Source organism: Saccopteryx bilineata, chromosome 6 (assembly GCF_036850765.1).
Source record: "Saccopteryx bilineata isolate mSacBil1 chromosome 6, mSacBil1_pri_phased_curated, whole genome shotgun sequence".
Taxonomy (NCBI): Eukaryota; Metazoa; Chordata; class Mammalia; order Chiroptera; family Emballonuridae; genus Saccopteryx; species Saccopteryx bilineata.
The window spans coordinates 50,866,965-50,890,581 of NC_089495.1; the positions used below are offsets into that span (position 1 = coordinate 50,866,965).

Consider the following 23,617-nt stretch of genomic DNA (forward strand, 5'->3'; position numbering starts at 1 on the left):
CCCCAACATTACTTAAATCAGCCAACTGTTGAGTAAACCGGCTATAGTGACACCAGCTCAAGATGCTCTGATCCTACATAAGTATATACCCTAGGCTTTCTCTGTCCTTGAATCTACAGTCCGTGACCATGTGTTTCAACCCACAGGTCATTCTTGCCAGTATTTTTGCAGCTTATGGGCTGCCTTTTGTCTTCAACAATGATGCTACTCACCTAATACCTGTAGCAATCTGCCACACAGCCAGACGTGAAGTGCGGGGATGGTGACAGTTTATATCACACGTCAACTTATCCTGCTGGTTTGGAAACATTAAAAATATGCTAATTCAAGGTCTAAATGAAAGTGGTCCTGAAATCTTGCAGCATGAATGAAATACTGTTTTCTACGAAGCTGTTGGTAACTCTGAGAGCCCTTTACTCTGATGGAGCCTGAGCCCCTATGGTTTGTGTGCTGAGCTCTAGGCTCACATTGTCTCTGCTTCCCTGTTCTCCTGGGAGCAGGGTGGGGAACCAGGGGAAGGAAACACCATTACCAGATGTGGCATCTGCTGCTGAGACTGGGGTGGGCGTCCACCTGGCGGTGAACAGAGCCCAATGGAGCAGGCTGGGAGTGAACATGGTTTGTGGGTTTCCTGCAGAATGTTCAGGAATGCCTTGTCCTGCTGCTTCGGTGCTGAGCTATATCACCTCCGATAAGGTTGACTCAGTTGAGGAGGAGTCTGGTGTCCTCCTCACCAGGTAAAGTTGGTGAGAAATTTATCTTAATTTAGACAAGCAGGGGCAACCATTGGCCCTTAAGAACATGAGCACAGAACCTGGCTTCCCACGTGGGCAGTGGGGCTGCGGCCGGAAGGGCAGCTGGCTCAGGTTCTACGCCAGGCGCTCCAGTGTCTCCTGACGGGCCTTCCAGCACCAAACCCTCTGTGCTAGCCCCAGCGTGTTTCTACGGCAACCTTAAAGAGTTTTTTATTTGCTAATTTTTATTTTTCAATTACAGTTGATATTCAGTATTATTTTGCAACCTTAATGATTATTAAGGAACACTGTCAGTTTTATGAACATATGCTCAAACGAAGATCTGCTTTAGAAAGAAGGACTGGAATAGCATGTAGCAAGGCTGTTAATTAACACAGAAACTAGTTTTGGATGGAGCTCACACATCTGTTAAATAGAATACCTCAACTTTGTTTCTTCTGGAGAGAAATAATAGCTCTAAGTTTGCATTTTTATACCTAATTACCTAAAAGCAAATAACAAAGGCTAATATCTGTATGTCAGGCAAAGGATCAGCATGATATGTTTTTCAAAGTTTTTTCTTTTTATCAGCTGTTTAGCATTTGAAGTGAAAATTGTAAATGTTGAGATAAATAATTTCTTAAAAAAGACACAAGTCTCTCTGGGCCTAAGGGAAAATTAAGACCATATCAACATCCATCTCACTGGCCAGAAAACAAACTGTTCATTGCCTTTCTCCAGAGTTCTACAGTCTTTGACTCCATTATGAAGGCATCATTCCACTTTGTAGGAATGAGGCAACATGGCAGAACACCACCCAAAGTTTCTAGGTAAACACATTTGGGAAGGTTAATAAAGTTAGATTTTGTAGAATTTTGTTTTTTAAATTTTGAAAAGTAGCATTTCTTTTCTTTTTCTTTTTTCTGATTTAGTGAGAGAGGAGGCAGAGACAGACCCCCGCATGCACCCCGACCACAGTCCACATGACAGGCCCACTAGGAGGTGATGCTCTGCCCACCTGGGGCGTTGCTCCACTGCAACTGGAGCCATTTTTTAGCACCTGAGGCAGAGGCCATGGAGCCATCCTCAGTGCCCAAGGCCAGTTTGCTTGAGCCGATTGAGCCATGGTTGCAGGAGAGGGGGAGAGAGAGAGAGAGAGAGAGAGAGAGAGAGAGAAAGAGAGAAGAGAGAGAGAAGGGGGACAGGTGGAGAAGCAGATGGTCACTTCTCCTGTGTGCCCTGACTCGAACCCATGACCTCTACATGCCAAGCTGACGCTCTATTGCTGAGCCAACTGGCCAGAGCCAAAAAGTGGTATTTCTCCTGTATTCTCACCATCAAGCGAGAGGAAGACTCTCAGGTGACATTTTCAATCCCCCTCCCCCCCATGTTCAGTGAGACTGCTGCTGTATCTATTATTGCTCAACCCTGGCTGGACTCTCCTCCCGGGGCCTCTCACCTTTTTAACACAGGAAAGGGAAATAAATACACAGAAATGATCTCCAGGTACAAAAAAATATACAAAGCTAAATGTCTGTGCACATTCACCTCATAGCACAGGAGAACAGCTCTGCTAACCTGTTAAGCAGATACGTGAATTCCATGATCTGGGATCACTTGGGGCAAGACAACCTCATCTGGGCTCCTTCAGGTTCTACAGTCACTAATGCCCTAGAGATGACTTTCAACCAAATTCTCACCTGTAGTGAGGATACAGCACACAGTGGGTTCAATTTCTGCCAAAAGCACGGTGCAAGCTTTTTCCTGTTTCTCTCCTGGCATTTCTTTTTTTTTTTTTAATTTTTTTTATTTTTTACAGGGACAGAGAGAGAGTCAGAGAGAGGGATAGATAGGGACAGACAGACAGGAATGGAGAGAGATGAGAAGCATCAATTATCAGTTTTTCGTTGCGACGCCTTAGTTCATTGATTGCTTTCTCATATGTGCCTCGACCGGGGGCCTCAGCAGACCAAGGAACTCCTTGCTGGGACCAGCGACCTTGGGTCCAAGCTGGTGAGCTTTTTGCTCAAGCCAGATGAGCTCGCGCTCAAGCTGGCGACCTTGGGGTCTCGAACCTGGGTCCTTCCGCATCTCAGTCCGATGCTCTGTCCACTGCGCCACCGCCTGGTCAGGCTCTCCTGGCATTTCTTAAATGCATGTTTAGTAGATAGTCTAACCTCCATATGTCAATATATTAACTGTCTTAACAAACCCTGTAAGAATTTTTCTCAAAAAGGTTCTATTTTAGGTAAGGCTATACCAGATTTTGCATTCTACGGTACCCTGTCTTTCCTGACTTTTTGCATTACACACTTCCCACAGATTAATGTTTAACTTGGTTTAACAAGCCTCTGCCACATCATTTTTAACCAATCTGCTATTCATAAACACTGAGATCATTTCTCATCTTTTAATCCTGCCACAAATATTTTTGTCATGTCATTTCACATATTAAAGAGTATCCTTAAGATAAACTCCTAGAAGTGAGATTCAAGGTAAAAAGAAAGACAAAGAGAAAGAGTGTATGCATACGTGTATGCAAAGGGCCCTGCATTTTTCAAAGCACTTTTTAAACGCTGTGACATATAATACTGAAAGTTGTACCGTGAGACATATGGGTACTTAACTATATATAGAGCCAGCGCCAGTGAAATATTCCCAACACGTCTAAAAGTCCCTCAGATGCAGAAGGACTTACTTAATAACCCACATTGTCCTCCCAAAAGTAACTAGTACTACCTTTATTTTGTGACATTCATTTAATTATTGTACAAAAGTGTGCATTTCGAAGACTTTTAACCCAAAGGGAAAAAAAATTCAGGATGAGATCTAAATACATGTGAAATCTAAACTGAGTATCAACTGAAGGCTGGCTTGTCTTAAGCAAGGTTCTTGCTCTTATCCTTTCTCATGACTGTTGCTTGCTTACAAGGAACAACATAAAAATAACATTGGAAAGAAAAAGAGGAGAGGGGCGGGGAGGAATAAATTGTTAAACATAACTGTACTCACCACAGAGCTAGTCGTTGCTCAATTTCCTTGAGAAAATTTGTATGAAATTTGTGCAAAGGTTCAAAGTTTGGGAATATGAGACTTCTCAATGTTTCAGGCATGGTGTCCTCTTTGCTCACTGCACTCTGAAACCACTGGGAATGAACAGAGGACACGCTGGGTTAGAAGCATGAAGATGAAGGATGGGTGTCTGCAATTCTTCAGAAGCACGGCTGCAGCCAACCCCGCTGCAGGACAAAGAGCTTTACTACTAGGTGTGTAGCATTTCGGGAACATCGTGGACTTCCGGGCTTCACTGCTTGTCCCTTTTATTTATTTATTTATTTATTTATTTATTTATTTTATTTATTCATTTTTAGAGAAGAGAGGGAAAGACAGAGAGAGAGAGAGAGAGAGAGAGAGAAGGGGGGAGGAGCTAGAAGCATCAACTCCCATATGTGCCTTGACCAGGCAAGCCCAGGGCTCCGAACCGGCGACCTCAGCATTTCCAGGTCAACGCTTTATCCACTGCGCCACCACAGGTCAGGCTCTTGTCCCTTTTTTTTTTTATCAGATGCGGTGCAAAGCATCATCTCTCTATTACTGCTTCCTGAGATTGGTTACTAAAACATTGCTGAAGCCAGGATGAATCTCTGAAAAGGGCATCTCTTCAAATCCAAACCTCTATGTGGCTAAGTCACTGGGTGATCACTGATTTATAGCACTGGACCTCCCCACCCCCACCCAGTTCAGTCCTCTAGGAATTTCCATCTCTGCTCCTTTGTTAAAACGCTGAGCACACAGGTGGCTGATCTGGAGAGCTAAAGCTGCCGCCTCCACACAAGGTCACTCCTCTTGTTAAGTGAGGCAAGGCTAGGTCCCAGGATGTTTACCGAGCACCTTCCGAGGGCCAGTCTGCATACGCGACACCCTGGAGGCACACAGACCCAGTGATTCTGCTGACCTTCCAAGGGCCAGTTTTTCCCCAGAATCCAGGAGTCATAAAGATATCTACAATGTTTCAAATTTCTTTCCAAGGCTGAACAGAACTGATTAAAATAATAAAAGACAGTCTTCTGGCAGATTTTGCTGACATAGCTCAATTTATTAAGAGAGAGAAAACGAGACTTCTTTTCCCTTTGAGGTCCCCTTCTAGCAAAAATAAGTAGCTGCATTTGACAATGGGCAAAACACACAATGTTCTGCATAGGTGCACGCAGATAGTAAAATGTTCAGTTTTTAATCTTCTCCACTTCAGAAACATCCTGCCTCTGCACTTAGAAAAAAAGAATCACAATTATAAAAAATTTGTATAATCTATTCCAAATTAAATATACTATTAGCATCTTAATTTCTATAACCCAGGACCAAACTCCTTTTCATTGAAGTCAGAGATTCCAGGATTTAATTAGATCCAGCTTCTCTCCTGAAGCTGAGGGTTGAGATAAGTTATGTAATTGAACGCTTTAGGGGAAATGCTGCACATACCGAAGTGATGACTTCAAGGTCCTTCAGATACGTCCTCTCAGTGGTGGCCACTTCCTTCGCAATGAAGTACGCTTTGTCAGCTGGGAACCTCTGCAAAGCGCATGAAAAGGGATGACACGTAATAATTTTTAAGCATAAGTCTATAAAGAATATCTCAATTACAAGAAAGTGGTACATTGCTAACTTCTCTCTTTTTAGTTGGTTTCACGTCTAAATAAACTCATATTCTTTTTTGTGTGTGTGAGAAGAGCCATGTATAATAAGAGAGTGGATTTCCATGATGAGAAAACAGCCTAGGAATAGTTCCTTCCATGTAAATACTACAATCCATGAACGGACCTGAATGAGGATGTTACCTACCACTGAGTACTAGTCATTCAAAATTAGGCATCTGAAAATCTAATTGGTAAACTCTCAGAGTGAGGCAGTCTTCAAGGAAATACATGAAACAGAAACCACAGTGGCCTTTGCCCTGGGTGCCCTAGCTGCTGGTGTTGGTGCTCAGGAAATAGAAGCCACATTGTTTGTGGGACTACAAAGGGTGGCTGATATAACCAGACAAGAGTGAGAGCAGCTGGTGACATCAGTGTGACTCAGTTCTCTGGAGTCCATCAGTTAGGCGGGCAGTAGCACCACCCTGGAGTAGGCTGGTCACGGGGTTTGCTTTCTCCTTGGACAATAAGTAAAAGGCAATCCCTTGGTTCTAGCCATCATGCTTGCTTCTCAGGAGTCCCCCCATCTCACTTCTGGGACATACAAGAAAGTACTGAAGCCTGACCAGATGGTAGTGTAGTGGGTAGAGTGTCGGCCTGGGACGCTGAGGACTCAGGTTCGAAAGCTTGAGGTTGGGTTGGCAGGTTGAGCGTGGGATCATAGACATGACCCCATGGTCGCTAGCTAGAAAACCAAGGTTGCTGGTCGCTGGCTTGAGCAAGGGGGTCATTGGCTCGGCTGGAGCGCACGTGCACACGCGCACACACACACCATCAAGGCACATATGAGGAAGCATCTCTCTCCCTTCCTGTCTGTCTCGCACAAAAATAAAAACAAATAAAACCTGCTGAAAGCAGGGACCCGCATATACGTGTACACCCACGGTCCTCATAGCACCATTCACAACAGCCAGAAGGAAGAAGCAACCCAACTTGCCATCAGCATGTGAATGGAGCAAGTGTGCTGCAGCCATACAACTGGATCTTACTCAACCTTAGAAACGAAGAGTGCCGAGATGCATGCTACAGCACGGATAAACCTAGAGGATGTTCTGCTGAGTGAAACAGACCAATCAGAAAGGGGCAAGTACAAAATCTACTTAGACAAGGTACCTAGAATAGTCAAATTCATAGAGACAGGAAGTAGAAGGCTGGTGGCCAGAGGGTGGGGAGGGGAGGGAACGGGGAATTACTGTGTAATGGGTACAGAGTGACAGTATGGAGTTACGATGACAAAGTTCTGGAAATAGAGTGATGATGGTTATACAACAATGTAAATGTGCTTGATGTCACTGAACTACACCCTTAAAAATGGCTAACTGGCAAATTTTATTTTATATTAACCACAGTTAAAAAAACCAGAATAATAACATGCTTGCATGTGCAAGTCCCCACACCTTTCTCCGGCCCTCCTCCTCGTCATCAGTCCGTGGGCACGGCTGGTCGTTGAGCAGTGGGCTGACCAGGGGAGAGGCCTGCTTGGTGTCGGGGCTCAGGTTGGGAGACAGGATCACGTTGGTGGGCACAGCTCCTCCCTGTGAGTTGATGGACAGCTCTGAAAGGTGAGGGCTACCAGTCAGGGAGCCTGTTCGGGGATGAGAAGTATTAAAAAAAAAAAAAGTAATTCCTCTGGGACCTCATTTCTACTTACAATTTTCACCATTTCAAATCTCTAAAACCTTGACTACCCTAAGGCACACTTAATATACTTCATTATTTTCTATTTTTTTCTAAGTTGTAGCTGCCTTAATAATAAAGATAGCATAGTATGAGTAATTCAGTGGAGCCTCAGTTATATAATTAATGATAAGGTAGAGAACTCTGCTTAGAGAATAATTACGATAGCTTAAAAGTATGGCGTAACTCCAAACAGAATCATCTCCTAACTACTGCCTTAGCTTCTAAGAATTACTCAAGAAAGACACAGTGTCTATATCACAAGGAGACATGGGAAATGACTAGAAAATAGCTACACAAACAGAAAACTAAACAAACGGTGCACCAAGGAGAGACTACATCTTATAACAACGGGCCACAGCTATAGAAAGGGAAAAGCAACTACCTCCCCATTCGACAAAGAGCAAAAGCAAGCTTGTTATACCTGTTGATGTCACTCCATGTCTCTCTCACTGTTTGGGACAGAAACACTAGCATCACATTTACATGCAAAGGTGATCAATTAAAAATGCAAAGCTGGAGGTCATTACATTATCCCAAGTCCCCTTTATGAGTCAAAAAGTGATAGGTAATTAATTATTCCTCTGAAAAGGATACCACATTAAAATAACACAGAAATGTGTAATTACCCATTCTGAATCAAAGGAGATGATGTGTACATGAAATTCTTTGCCAATAGAATTTTGCAAACATCAATACCTCAAACCATGGAAGCGAAACATGAGGTTTTGAATCTACTTCTAACCTAAGTGTTTTCACCTAAGGCAGATTCGCTAGAGCTAGTATTAGGGTAAACGAAATTAAAGCAACCTGCAGTCCTGTCTGTTACCATCATAAGGAAAGACAATGTTAGTGGCTTCTCCATTTTCCAACACCCAGTTTCATCTTGTTGCTATTCCGCACACTATCAAGGATCTTGGTGAAAAGGGTGAAGTGTGGTTTTCCGGCCACACCGCCGCTTTCTTGACCTCTATCTTCTCCCTCTGGATTATCACAATGGCTTTGAAATGTTAAGATAGGACAGCCTAGAATAAGTAGGGTAGTGAACTTGATCCCAGTAGGAATGAACCGTGGAGAAGCCACCACCAGCCCCCACCCAATCCCAGGTTGATCAGCTAGCTGTGTCACTAACATGTGCATGAAAAGCCATCACACCCAGAAAAAACAACAGAAAGCATGCATCCTGCCGCTGATTATTGGTCAGGACAATGACCTTTGAAGAACAAGATTAGAAAATGTGAGGAAAAGGCAGAATCGAGAAATTCACATTTAAAAATCCCTCCGTTTGAATGCTTACATTATAACACACAACCATTGAAATGAAGCCCTGTTGTTAGACAAAGACCCAGTCATCCCACGCACCGCCAGACCCAGTGACACCCCGAGAAAAAAGCCAGAAATTGCTTCACAAATGTCAATTTTATTGACACTAGTGCACAACTGAATACAATAATTTTGAAGGAATTGGAACTTGTGAAATAGAAATAGTGACAACAATTAGAATTGCAATTGTTTCAAGGTACTACACTATTCTTTTTTTAAAAAAAAAATCACAAAAAGAAAAATGTTATCACTACAAATAGGTATTAGAAAAGAGAAATTCTGACAGTCTGTCTGGAGATCAAAACATTTCATGCATTGGTGAGTTGCTGTTTGAGAGTCACTTTTTACCTGTCCAGTTCTCTGGTACGGGGGGCTTACCTTCGGCTCTCACACTATGCATGAGATCAGGTGAGGCGGTTATAATGAGAACATGCTGGGCCTTGAATTTGCAGGGACGTGGAACAGAAAAAGCATTTGCTTCGTCATTCAAAGAGTTGCAGCCAAGAATAAAAAAGCAGTTAGAGGGCTAACTTGAAAGAGGAATGGGGGTTGGGGGTGGGGAAACAGTACCAATTAGGCCCTGGACAGCAGCCAGCAGCAGATAAAAAAACCAACTGCCACACTGGAGGGAGAAAATAAAGGTGAACACACTGAAGTACAACCACTTCCACTCTCCAGAGGTCAAAAGCTGTGGCCCTTGTGCATCCCCAGGGGACACTTCTATTCAGTAGACTGAGCAGCCTAAAAGAATGAGCAAAAAAGACGAGGGTTCCAGGAGAAATGCCACCCTGTCAAGAAGGCAGGACCCACTTCAGAGAAGACAGCTGTCTAGAAGAATCCCCACTGGACCCCATCAGAGACAGGATTCAGAAAATGTGGCACTAAAACTAAACTTCATAACAACTCATGTTCCTAGGCACAGTTGGGGACAGCCCTGGGTCAGGCACAGCTGTAAAAGCCTGCCTCACTCACTCATGTAGCCTACAGATCCGTGTAACCGCTGATTCTCCATGTGCAACACACAGCACTGGACGATCACCACATAAGGGTGGCCCACTTCCATTTCCGGAATGACTACTTCAACTGGTTTGTTGGGGCCCAAGAAAGACAGGGTGATGGGTGCATTTAAACTGTTAAACCAATAAATGAATAAATAACCAGCAGTCTGTTCTAGAGCGCTATCTGTACTTCTAAGGAAGGGAAAGACCCCAAAGCTCTGAAGATCGATTTTGCTCTTTCCAGTGGCATCCGTGGCTAGGAGCCCCCTCCTCCCCTGGCAGAAACCACCCGAGGCCTTGAGACTGCGCTGGTGACACGGTCCAAACAAAAGTATGTAGTCCTTTACCTTTCAGCTATCAATGAAATAGGCTGACTAGGGTAATCAGTAGAATTTGGCAGCTTAACGAGTAGTTAATCTGTTTTGACTTTGAGCCAGTGTGTTGACAGCAGTCTGTACAAACCGGTGTCCACATTGGGCCCGCCTTCAGCAAGAGTGAAGAGCTGGGTCTTAAAGTCAATGTCAAGGCAACAGTTATCAGAATGACACGTAACCAATTTTCACTGAAGTAGTCCATTTTTACCAAAAAAACAAACAAACATAGCAGTGTTGTTAGATCAAATGAGTCTGCTGGACTTACACGACCTGTTCAAACCATGCAGCCGGTCACCCGCTCTGAAGGCACAACTCTGTGCGTTATGACTGATGTTCAATGAACTTATGAATGCCTGGGTGTTATCTTTTTCTTTTTTCCCCCCTGTGACAAATTGACCACAAAGGAACTTCTTTCAGGAACAGGCTCAGGGCGGATAATTTGGAGGACTTTCTGCAAAAGCACCTTAGTATTAAGGCAATAGGTGCGAAGAAGTTTGAAGAGATCAGAAAAGGTGTTATACCCTGAAAAGTCTGGAAGCTTCTGATTCTTTTTAAAAACTATTTTTCCTATTTCTAGAAGTGGCTCAGTATTTTTTAGGCATCCAGTTATATTTTCAGTTACTAACTCTCAAATCCTTCACTCTTTCCAGATGACTTACCCCCTCCCTTCTTCCTGTCATTCATCTGTTCTATCAAGACAGCAGGGTTCTTGTCACCCCCATGGACTGGAAATGCCTTCATCAATACTGTTCTCCAGGGAGCCGCTTTCCGGTAATTGCTTTATATAATACTTTTAAATGAACACATTCCCATGGCACAAACAACTATGGAACTTCAAATCAGCACCGCTGTATTTATGGATTTCAATTTATCACCCAGTTAAGAAACTGGCTTAGTTTCTCTATCTTTTTAACGTAGAACACATTCATAATTCTCCTCTTCTGACTGCTCGGGGGAAGCTGACTTAGCGGCGTCTCCTCATCAGCTCTTCGTCAGTGGCACACAAACAGTGGGAAGACGGTTGGTGATCAGCAAGCCAAACTCCTGCCTGTGTTCCCCTTTTGGGATCAGGCACAAACTACATACTTAGGAACCACCCAGCACTTCAGATGGTTCTAAAAGCTAAGAACAAACCTGCACAAGTCTGGGAAAACAGAGTTTTCGAATACTTCATTGTACCCATTCAGTGCTTTAGATTGGCCAATCTATTGGTCATCTCCATTTTTAAACGAGATAGTTATTTCTCCTGTTTAAGGAGTAAACAAGAAAACCTGACCGTCACTTTAAAAATAGTAACCCACAGATTTGTTAAACAATATTTCAACATTTGAGAGTGAGATTTGAAGAAAATAAGAATGCTGATTGCTTTCTCAAGAAATCTTTTCAAAATTCTAAAAAGTACAATTATTTAAAAAGTTCTATGCTGATTCTTCAATATTTCCTCCAATAAATAACTTTATTTGGAAAGCTTCTCGAATCCACTCTTCTATCTTGATTTGTTTCCTGTTACTTGGTCCTAAAATACAGGAGATTTTATCTTTATATACCCAGAATATGCTCCCAAGGCACATATAGGAAATACATTACAGGTGCAGGTGTTTGTCTATTTTTTTTAAAGGCTCTTATTACATCCATAATGTCCCTCTAAAAGAAAATACACTGAACTCTCTTTCTGCATTTGAAAGTCAGTTATTGGGGGGAAAATGTTGGTACTGTGTTGAATAACGTGTAGTTTCTAGAACTGGTAGGATTCATTCTAGTCTGATAACTGAAGCTGGGTTCTACCCCAATGGTTTATGTAAATAAAGCTGACAAAGTTTTATTGAAATTACAAGGTTCCACAAGAAAAACCAGGTTATAGGATTACCAATCAGAGCGGAGTTGTCCTCTTCCTGGCAACTTAGGTTGTTGAGGGTAATGCATACGTGCTTCTTAGACCAAGCTCCTTTAAGAAAAGTTTTAAAAGCAGCTAAACATCAACTTCACCGTTCGTTATCAAGCAGTTTAGAAAAGCAATAGAGATGCTACTTGCAGAAAGACAGAGAGAAATGCTACCAATGGAAAAACGACAGTGAATGTACTAGCTTATTCCTGCTCATAGGGAAAAGATAAGGGAGAATTCTCCTTTGTTTGAACATGGTGGAGGCAATGTTTGGGTTGGGGAACACGGTGCTTTGTACAATAAAAAATACCATCTTATACTCAGGACAAAGCTTCAGCCATCAGTGGGAAAGAACAGTTACAACTGACAGTTTTTACAGCAAGATACCTGTTAGGACAAGTAAAAGCCTCTTCAGTTTAGATTAACAAGAAATATTAATATCATGCATACACTGTTACATGAGTTCAGCTCTCCATGCTGCAAGAATCATCAAGCTCACGGTTATTGGAGAAGACAGCAACCTTTCCAGTGGTGTAAACCCATGCTTTATTAATATACTGAACCCCTCAGGCCATGGAGAGAAGATGAAACCAGACAATATCTGTGAGAGCCTACATTTTGGGTACATATCAAAACTAAAAATAGCTTATTGGCTATGAGAAGCCAACTAGGGCTGAACTAGGTGAGGTCTTCTCTGCCTTGCCACCTCCCCCCACGCCGCCACCAGCGCAAACACACGACTGAAGTCTGTTATAGATATGAACTATGTCAAGCTTCGATTCCCATTTGAATAGATGTTCCCATTTAAAGTGCGAAGCCAATGCTTCGGTCGGCTGCCTGAGATCCCCTATGTAAGCTACTTGTCACAGATGTTCTCTGTTTCCTTGAGTCCTCTGCCCAACCACAGTGATCCTGCTCACTTTCCCCTATGCACACACAGTACAGAGTTCAGGCTCATTAGAAGACGAAATCAGAAAAGTGAAATCTTCTCTTCATCTTCTATTTCCCCACCTTTAGTGAAATAAGGTACCACCCAGCATGATCACCCAGGATGAGTCAGTGTTAAAGCTTGCTGTTAAGTGAACAGGATCGCTGTATTCTAGAGGAAACAAGTATTCCAAGTACAAACTGGTATTCAGCAGTGAAAAAAAAACAAAACAAACAAAACCAAAAAGACATCAGACAGTGCTCAACAATGCAGGGAACAGAAGGTATACCATGCTTTGAGGATAAAGACAGAATATTGAAAAAAAAAGCTTTTTTTTCCTCTTAGATACAACATGCTGACAAAATAGTGCATACAATGGAACGGAAAAATGTTGTCTTAAATTTATTAAACAAATGACAAAAATGAGAATGAAGTTCCCAGCCTTTTTCTATTTTAAAATTAATTTGGTATTTTAGAATTTTTTAATAAAATATTGTATCTATAGTATTAAATATACACACAGAGAACAGAAGGGAATTGGATTAATAATATAGACCAAGCTTGTGAGATTTGGTTAGTGAGGGTTTCATGGTAACTTTCTAGGCAGAAAGGGGGTGAGCGTGAGGGGTCGAATCCATAGGCCAGTTAGGTGTATGTGGAGAGCAGCAGGTGTGTGTTCTGGACCTGGGAAAACCTATCCTCTTTGGTCTTTCTATACAGCACTGCAGGCAGAGTGAAAATGACTTAATTCCTACAAAGGAACTTTGAGGCCCAGGAAAAAGCAGTTGTTGGCCCAGTTTCGTGAGCCAGAAAGCCCACCCATGAGTAATGACAGGCCTATCACCACACCACCACAGGATCCAAAAGACCCTTTTACTGTTTCCTGGTTGAGAGTCAGAGAGGAACCCAAATATATAACAAAGCAAGAGCCTGGTGTCCACACTCCCCAGTATCATCTCCACCCAATTCAAAACTAGAGTTAATCACTGTTCCATGTTTTTTAAAACACACACACACACACACACACACACACACACACACACTCTCTCTCTCTCTCTCTCTCTCTCTCTCTCACACACACACGTATGAGTGTTCCCTCCTTCCTTAGTGCCCTTGTGGTGATTTCTACTCTTCAATATTCTGGAATCATTGCACCTGGTCCCAGCAGCAAGGTCAAGTATCTTCTAGTACAATTTACAATTTCCATGACTGCATTCAACTTATGAGCCTTGCAGATATCCCATGTCAACAGCTGATTTTTAATCCTCCCTCCTTTCAAATAGAAAACCACCCCAAGACATAGCAGAGCAACCTGATCTGGAGCCCTCATGAAGACGCCAACGAGCTACCTTCCACCAGAAGCTGTAACCAAACGCCAGCGGCTGGGGAGGCGTGGAAGGCAGTGCCCAGGCTTGGCGGTGAGGGCTGTGCCAGTCACTCCATGGAGAAACGATCCTGGACAGACCAGTTTAGTCAATTTGTCAATCAGGAAAAGATTCTAACACTTCCCTAGTTTCCACGAGGGTGTTTAATTGCTTTCACTGGAAAAGAAAAAAAAAGTTCCTAATGCTAGAAGTTTCATCTATGATTTTTGGAGCTATATGCTATTTTATGAAGAACTGTTTTTCCAAACAAGACTCTACCGACAGCCTCCTTAACATTTATAGGGCATACAAATCATATTGGTAACTTCTCTTCATAGGGGAAACACTTAAAAATCTCTAGGTTACACCCCAAGAAAACAACATGTAGCTTTTTCCTACTAGGCTTCCAAACAGGTGATAACCATGCCATGTTTGATCTTCAATGCCACATGAAGCTAAATCATCATGGAGATATATATATATATATATATATATATATATATATATATATAAATATAAATGCTTTGCATTTCATTTTTTTTATTATTTAAAGATTATTATTTATTTATTTATTTATTTATTTATTTATTTACAGAGACAGAGTCAGTGAGAGGGATAGGCAGGGACAGACAGGAACGTAGAGATGAGAAGCATCAATCATTAGTTTTTGTTGTTGTTGTGCATTGCGACACTTTAGTTGTTCATTGAATGCTTTCTCATATGTGCCTTGAACGTGGGGCTACAGCAGACTGAGTAACCCCTTGCTCGAGCCAGCGAACTTGGGTCCAAGGTGGTGAGTTTTTGCTCTAACCAGATGAGCCTGCGCTCAAGTTGGCAACCTCGGGTCTTGAACCCAGGTCCTCCGCATCCCAGTCTGACGCTCTATCCACTGCGCCACCACCTGGTCAGGCTTCATTATTATTTTTTAATAAAAAGAGAACTGCTATATTAAGTGGCATGCTTATTTTGGTCTAAAATTCATGGCTTCATTTTATTTATTTATTTATTTATTGGGTATTTTTCTGAAGTGAGAAGCAGGGAGGCAGAGAGACAGACTCCCGCATGTGCCCGACCGAGATCCACCTGGCATGCCCACTAGGGGCGGTGTTCTGCCCATCTGGGCTGTTGCTTCATTGCAACCGAAGCCATTCTAGCGTATGAGGAGGAAGGAGGCCAGGGAGCCATCCTCAGTGCCCGGGCCAACTTTTGCTCCAATGGAGCCTTGGCTGTGGGAGGGGAGAGAGAAACAGAGAGAAAAGTGAGGGGGAAGGGTGAAGAAGCAGATGGTCACTTCTTCTGTGTGCCTGGCTGGGAATCGAACCCGGGACTTTTACACACCGGGCCGATGCTCTACAGCTGAGCCAACCAGCCAAGGCCCATGGCTTTATTTTAAATACCAGCAATCAGTGTCAGAGGTATGCACAAACTTATAGTAGAGACCCTGTTTTCCTGCATTAAGTGTCATTCAACTAAACAGAAACAGAATTAAACTAACAAGGAAAAAGCAGCACCAGTCAATTTTTTAATGTCACCACAGTAAAGTTTTTTAACCACTTACTGTTAGTAGACCAGTACCTTCTGTTCTATCTGATCTTACAAAAATGTCCAACATGGATGAATATGCCAACCTCACCAGAGAGCTACCTGCAATGGATTTTGAAATGTTCACTTCTTTCAGTTTCAAACCTTACTCTACTGCATGAAAGATTTTTTTTTCAGTTTTATTTATAAAACTTGCAGAAACCAAACAGACTCATCTTGTGAAAACAAAGCTCATCACTACCAGAGGAGGAAGGCTTATACACTACAAAGGAGGAAACTAGAAAGAAAAGAGCCTTTCTTGGGGAGGCAACTCTGACATCTCTTTAAATTCTGGCTGTTAAGAATATGGGCCTAGGCCAGGGGTTGGGAACCTATGGCTTGCAAGCCAGATGTGGCTCTTTTGACGGCTGCATCTGGCTCGCAGACAAATCTTTAATAAAAAAAATAATGTTAAAAATATAAAACATTCTCATGTATTACAATCCATCATTTCCTACCGCTCATGTTCATGGTTGCGGGTGGACGGAGCCAATCACAGCTGTCCTCTGGGACAACACCAAATTTTTATTGGATAATGCATAAGGTACATGGGTCATTGTATGGCTCTCATGGAATTACATTTTAAAATATGTGGCATTCATGGCTCTCTCTGCCAAAAAGTCTCCTGATCCCTGGCCTAGGCCCTTAACAAAGAAGAGTGATGGAGACAGATGCAAATAAACTCAAAATAAACCCCAAATAAAGAAAGCCCCAAATTTCCTAATCTGAGGCTGGGCCTACCGACAGCTCACTCACTCACTAATGGCTACAAAGGCATCAAACCTGGTTTGTGCTAAAATATGGAACATTTTAAGTGAAAAAAGTTGATTAAAAGCATGTGAACACTGATTATGGATATGAAAAAGGAAGCTGTATGCACATTCCCAATGTGTTTTTTTTAACACAATTTAAAATGAGAGTTTAATATTTTAATTCTTTTCTTTTTTTTAGAAACTGCTTGACAATACAATCAAAATGAATCTAGGGCTAATAATGCAAGTTGAGTTTCTGATTCAATTGAGGATTGGATTTTGTACGCTTGATGGAAATTTCATGAGATTCATGCTATATTTTAGTTTTGCAGGCCTAGCAGTTTTTGTTTGTTTGTTTTGAAAGCACTGCTTGACTTCAATCTTCAAAGAAGTTCTTGAGAATAAAATTGGAATTGTTCACATTTTAAGTGCAGGCCACATGGCACAATTTGGTGAGATAAATCTGAGAGAAATTCCCAAATATGAATCACATATGTGGGGAAAAATCTGGCGCACAGACCTTTAATTAAATGCCTGTCTAATAAAATATCATCAATGGCATGCAGATGACTGTTAAAGGAGCTGGAACAATTCGTTTTAAGTTCTGGAACTAATTAAAAGCAGGAGCCTGGTCTCCACTTCTTCATGCTACGATAATTTCTTGCACTTTCATCTTGCTCATTTTTGAAATACTATCCAACCAAAGGTATGGATACAAAGGGTCCCTGGAGTAGCCCTGAGTGGCTTGAAAATTTCTGTTTCTATATATGGTTTGCCTTCCATTCAAGTCTTTATGATATCATTTCTTAGAGCAGCCATCATGGAAAGACCGGGTTGCCTGTTGAAAGGAGACCTCGACCCTAGCCATTGTCTCAGAAAAATTTGTTAACAGGTCTTGGAAAACTCCGTTGGAAATCTGAAAGAACTTACAGGTCTCTCGTCCCTGTAGTCTGTTCTTCACACCCAACCCCCTCTCTGATCTTCCTGTGCTCTCACTTCAACTTTATGCATGAACACATCCTCCATACACCGCGCAGTGAGATTCCCGGGGCCAGGTGGACGCTTGGGCGCCAGAGTTGCTCAAAACAGAGAAGGCAGAGAAGATGGGATGGAGGAGGCTGTTGGCTTTGCTCTATCTACCCACAGTGAGAGACCATGCCACCTCAGGAAACTGACTCTACCGGGCTCAAGGAATGCTCATGTTTACTCTCCCAACGATGCTTGGAATCTATATATTAGCACAGGGCAAGCTTCTCCAGTGGCAATTAGTGAATATTCTCAGCACTTCAGGGTGTGTGGCTTTTGAATAAACTACACCTCTTCCCTTTTAAGCACCATTAATCACACCAGGATTTCTGATTTCATAAATACTGGCTAAGAAGCAGAAATTGAGTTGCTCGGCTGGTACTAACCAATCCGAGAAAAACTCTATCAGCAACTCTGCAAGTGGAAAACCTATATTCAGTATAGAACTGAACAGTCTCCTATTGATCAACTGCTTTTAACACACTTTAGATAAATTCACTTCTTGAGGAAAAGGCAAAACGAATTATTGAAACCTGTTTTGCTTTGGAGATTTACATTTGATGGTTCGCATCATTTGCTGGGGAAGTTACTACCTACGTATTACTCATTCACATTTCATTACGAGACTGCTGTATAATTAGAGGTAAAAAGAAAACTTATTTGGAAAAATCACCTTCACAAATAAACCACAGGAATGCAAATGTGACTGTTTAACTCACATTTGACTTGACTTTTATATAGTGAGAATTGACATCATTTTCCTAAGTCCAAAACAGAATATACAGAAACAAGTTATAACTGCAAAATCCCATGATACAAAAAACAGTAGTTCTTCTTACCTAGTATAAACTGTAATTGCCTAAGTCTACATGATTTCTAGTCTCCATATGATTTTTTTTTTTTTTCATCTTTTCTGAAGCTGGAAACAGGGAGAGACAGACTCCCGCATGCGCCCGACCGGGATCCACCCGGCACGCCCACCAGGGGGCGACGCTCTGCCCACCAGGGGGCGATGCTCTGCCCATCCTGGGCGTCGCCATGTTGCGACCCTCCTGGGTGTCGCCATATTGCGACCAGAGCCACTCTAGCGCCTGGGGCAGAGGCCACAGAGCCATCCCCAGCGTCCGGGCCATCTTTTGCTCCAATGGAGCCTTGGCTGCGGGAGGGGAAGAGAGAGACAGAGAGGAAGGCGCGGCGGAGGGGTGGAGAAGCAAATGGGCGCTTCTCCTATGTGCCCTGGCCGGGAATTGAACCCGGGTCCTCCGCACGCTAGGCCGACGCTCTACCGCTGAGCCAACCGGCCAGGGCTAGTCTCCATATGATTTTAATTATTAATCCATATACAAGATTCTCAAAATTAAAATATTGACTCAAAAAGGTCCTACTTTTTGTCAAGGAGTGACAAAGTAAAAAACTGAAGTCTAGAGACAAGGTTCTAGTTTGAGCTTTGCCATCACTAGCTGTGTCTAGGCAAAGTCTCTTAACTTGATCAGAACAAGGTTTTTCAACCAGAAAAGTGAAAGTTTGCCCTAGGTGAGCTCTAAGGTCTCTTCTACTTGTAAAATTCTGTGACTCTGTTAAATATAGAAATCTAAAGCAAGACATAAATAGACTACTTCAATGAACATCTTTCAAACTATCCAATAATCAATTGGATTCATCAATCATGCACTGAATCAATTGATTAGAAAGATAAAACAAAAGTGTGCACACAAATGGATGAAGTTCTCAGAATCTTGAAAATCAACTTCGTGACATTCATATGGACAGATAATCATTTGTGCACCACAAGGGCAGTCAATACTTCTACTTATGATGTGTTGCTGCCAAATTCTACTCAGTTTCCCAAGCAGGCTGGGCTCTTCCTCTGTGAGAGTCATGTGACAAGATTAGTAAGGCCACTGGTGTGGTGGCACATAAGGGACGTGTCCTTCTTACAACTGTCTTCATACTTTTGTAGTTGCTTAGGATCTAAATATTTGATTCCACAATTCATCTTTATATAAAAGTACCAAAGAATGAAAAGTAACAACAGGCATTAACAAAAAGTATTTCATTTGTGATGCTTTTCTCACTCTGCAAGCAAGTCAAAAATTCAGCTAATATTTTAAACATAATCCACTAGATTCTAGAAGGCAATTGTGTCTGGCTGAGAAGTGACCCTTGGCTACCTAGCAGAACCATCGGGGGGTCCAAGCAGCACCCCAGAGCAATTTCTAGGGTCAGGGCCCAGGCATCACTAATGATAAAATATGCAGCTAAGGCTGAGAAACAATGCACGTTAACACCAGGCTCTTCTACCTAAAATGCAGGGATGCTGCGCCAAAGGCACTGGCACGGGTGGGCAAAGTTTTAAAAAACGGAATCAGACTTCTCATTACTTACACTTGACTCCTGCACAGAGAAATATCAGGAGTCACTTACCAAGACACTATTAATAAGAGTGTGAACATTTAGAATGTGCTTAAAAACCAACCAAGGGCAATGGTACTGGAAAACAGTCCTTCTCTGTGCTGTGCACAATTCAAAGGCAGGCATTTAGTTTGCTAACCTCCTGGTGACAAGCGCCTATCACAAGGTCTTACTTTTTCCTGCATTTCAGTGGCATTTCTATGATCCACCAAGAGATTCTGACAGCCAGAGTTATATAGCTTCTTAAGACATAGCAATGGGACCCACCAGTGCAAATCAAGAAGCAAACCAGCAATCCCACGTAAATTACAGTGTATGAAGATTTGACAACCTTTGTATCATTTAATATGAAGTCTGGAAAGAAGAAATAACTCCAGAATCTTCTGATGAAAATAATCATTACTCCTGACTAAGATTTCTCAAACACTTCATCTCAACTAACAATTGACTTACATTGGCCTTCAATTTTATCAATTTTTCACTTAATGAGGCACAGAAAGAAAAGTGGCCTTCTTTTAAGGGGAGTGTGTATGTAAAACCAACACCTTTCTAAAGTCAACGGTGTTTTAGTCCAAATACTCCAAACATTGGAGGGTGCTCTGCGCACAAAGTTAAACATACACCGAAAATTTCCACATGATCACAACACACTATATGCACAGATTCCTAATAAAGTATTTCCTGTTAGCCTTCAACCCAAAAACTCCTGGTAACTTGTCATTATGACTTGCTATTTATCTCATCCACCTTTTCTGGAAAGCAAGTCACTGTGTAAAGTTTTGTCTTTCTGAAAGATTTTAGAAGTTAGGTATGCCCTATCCAAAACTTTCTTTAACAAGTGTTAATTAAAAATTAATGAATCACTAGAATAGATATTCTCCATTGCAACCCTTGGCCTCATGACTTGAGGTTCATCACACTTGAAGAAATGCCTTCTAGTCCCCTCACTCATCTTCCACTGGCTCCTTGCTCAAATGCAAGCCACCCAAGGACTTCTTACTTCTCAGCAAGGACAGGGAACTCAGAACTGCTGGGTTACCAAACACAAGGGGTTGGCTCAAAGAGCTCACCATTTCAGAGTCTGAATCGCTGGATTCAGTCCCACTGCTGGTAGAGCCATCGGTCACCTGCAGGGGTGCCAGCTGGTCTGCCATGCTACTGGCACACACTGACTGTATGACAGAGACCTCTGAGGTGGGACCCAGGAGAGGTGTCCCATTAGCCAGCATCATACCTTCCAAACCAGCCAGGCTGGCCAGTTCTCCCTTTTCATGGCCATCCAGCCTATCTATTGTCTCTGGGGTGGGTGCTACTTGGCTAAGGATAAGTGGATTTGTCTCAGACTTATTATATCTACTGGGAAGATTTCGTAAGTATGGCCTTTGTAAGACGGGGGAAGAGTTTTCATAACGAGGACCCTGACTTGGGAGAGTATCGTCTCCCATGCTTCTCTCTCTAGGGTCATGTCCGTTTTCAGAAGCATAGCCTTGAGAGCCAGTCCTATCCCAACTCATATCTGGACTTGAACTTCTGCTGCTGGGAGACAGTGGCGCGGCCAAGCGACTGTGACTGCCTGAGCCTCTGAACATCTCATCTATCAGAGAGCTGTGTCTTGGAAGTCTGGGGCTCCCACTCATATCAAAGGTTATGTCTGCTGAATCGTCATCAAGGAACTCTCTGGAAGGAGGCCGGGAGGACATCACAGAGTGAGGGGAAGCCCTGCTCCTAGCTTCTATTGGCCTCTCATCCCTGGAGAGCAGGTAAACACCACTGGTCAAATCACCCTCATAATTGTCATTTGTTTGGGACCGTGACTGGGACGTTTGTTCCCTGAGAAGATCGTATTCACTATCTACATCACTGCAGTCAATGAAAGGAATAGAAGTGCTGCTGCCTCTAGCAGCCCTGGATGCTGGACCTGTGCTTGGCTGCAGGGGCTGAGGTTTACTCTGCTGGGTCCTATCCTTAACGACCTCCTCCTCCTTCTCCATCGTCGCCTTCACGGTTCCATCGGCCTCCTTGTTACCCACTGGGCTCCTCTGCAGAGCGGGGCTCTGGTGCTGCCCGCACTCGCCACTGGAAGCCTTCGGTTCCTTCCCGCGTGGGCATCTCTGGCCACCTGGGGACTCAGCACCTTCTCTGAGCGCAGGGCTGGCACTCGTCTGCGCCTGGTGGGGGGCGGGAGGAGGATGAGGGAAGTGAAGAGAAAAGGTAGACTGTTAGGCTGGCGCTGGGAAAAGCAGAGAGAGACATCAGAGTCTAGTTTAACAACCTTTCTGTAAGCTTCAAGTAGCCCGAAAGTATCGCTAAACAAAGGCCGCCTGCCCCATGGTGTCAGAGCAGGGCACTGACAGGAAGTGGCTCTCTGAATGTGCATGGTCAGTATCCAGCGAGTCCTTCTGGAGTGAGAGAGCTGACAATGCAGGGTACCCAGCAGCACAAGTTAGGCAGTGTCTCTGATTTCAAGGACCCACCGTATCACACCGGGTTTCCAAATCGTCTGTGGAACAAAAGAGCCTGCCAGGCCACAGCGGCTTCCCCAAGGAAGCACGGGCCAGGGGGCAGGAAGAAGGCACTCACAGACCCCAGAAGGCAGGCTGACACAGGTCTCAGACAAATGACAAAAAATGTCTTTCTTTACACTTCTGAGATTAGCATGACCTGACCGGGTGGTGGCACGGTGGATAGAGCATCTGCCTGGGGTAGAGGGGACCTAGGTTGGAAACCTCGAGGTTGCCGGCTTGAGCGCAGGGTCGCTGGCTTGAGCCCCCTGGTCAAGGCGCATATGAGAAATAATCAATAAACAATTAAGGTGTCACTACGAAGAACTGATGCTTCTCATCTCTCTCCCTTTCTGTTTGTCCCTGTCTGTCCCCCGCCCCTCTATCCCTCTCTCTCTCTCTAAAAAAAAGACCAGCATGAACAGGTTAAGGGCTCTTTTGGGGATTCACACAATGAAATCTCCTTATGTTCTTCCCCAACAAAGTTCTTATTCTCTTGTAGAGAAAACCCTGAAAATCCATTCAGAGGCCAACTCCAGGAAAAATGAGCTCCCGCCACCCGCAGAGCAAGAGTGATAATGTCTCTGGTTGCCAATTGTGGTCAGTGCCCTGTAACCTGAGCCCTGGGAACTCACCATCCGGTCCAGTGCCAGCAAAAGGTTCTGACCTTGGCACCAAAGGGGAGCTCCATCCACCAGTTGCAAAGCAGGTCCTGATCTCTTTGCACAAGTGTACCCACTGGCTGGAGGACAGGCTCTGCTCTACTGGCTCCCATGGAAGGTTCCACCCCTCAGCTGAATTCAGACCAAAGAGCAAGCCTCTCTCCATGGCCAGGGCAAGGGAGGGAGGATGGGAAGCCAGCTGAAGGGTCCCTGAGCCCAGGCTGGCAGTGTGCAGTGCACAGAGCATGTGTCTGCTCCAAGTCAGGGCACACACCTGGACTCTACTCTATAAAACACCCCCAAAGGTAAGGGCAAAGAATTTGAAAGCGTACTATGAAACATAGAACCCAGCAGAGGAAGTCTGGTGAAAAACAGAGCTATATCACCATTACTGACTTGTTTTGACACTTCTGAATTCGGCTCTGTAGGCTGCATAGCAAGGCTCCTGATGGAATGGATCTTGCTGTGTTTCCTTGGAGAAAACACATAAGACAGCTAAAGTTAGGTGAGTTGGCTTCTCTTTTCTCCCTTAATGAAAAATAACAGTATTAGGCACTTCCTCAAAAATGAAGGCACCCAAAGTGGTTAGTACAAAAGCTCTCTGGAAATAGACTCGTCACCTTTCCCGTAACTCTTGTAGGTTTCAGGTATTACTTAGACCTTGAGATAGTTCTCAGCAATGCTCTTCTTCCATCTCGGAGTGAAGTCAGTG

General features: G+C 43.4%; 1 protein-coding gene across 5 annotated transcripts in view; it reads right to left on the reverse strand.

Moving 5' to 3' along the window:
• Window positions 1-23,617, reverse strand: part of FARP1 (FERM, ARH/RhoGEF and pleckstrin domain protein 1) — a 352,772-nt gene that overhangs the window by 50,018 nt on the left and 279,137 nt on the right. For 3 of the 5 annotated variants that reach the window (XM_066238046.1, XM_066238047.1, XM_066238048.1), the window contains exons 12-17: window positions 23,302-23,377; window positions 21,661-21,910; window positions 11,665-11,742; window positions 6,823-6,980; window positions 5,214-5,303; window positions 3,747-3,880 (exon numbers count right to left, since the gene is read on the reverse strand). In XM_066238046.1, coding sequence (XP_066094143.1) covers window positions 3,747-3,880; window positions 5,214-5,303; window positions 6,823-6,980; window positions 11,665-11,742; window positions 21,661-21,910; window positions 23,302-23,377 — 786 coding nt within the window. Of the gene's footprint in view, window positions 1-3,746; window positions 3,881-5,213; window positions 5,304-6,822; window positions 7,011-11,664; window positions 11,743-21,660; window positions 21,911-23,301; window positions 23,378-23,617 lie in introns of all 5 variants that reach the window. The other 2 variants (XM_066238050.1, XM_066238049.1) reach the window with 2 other exon arrangements.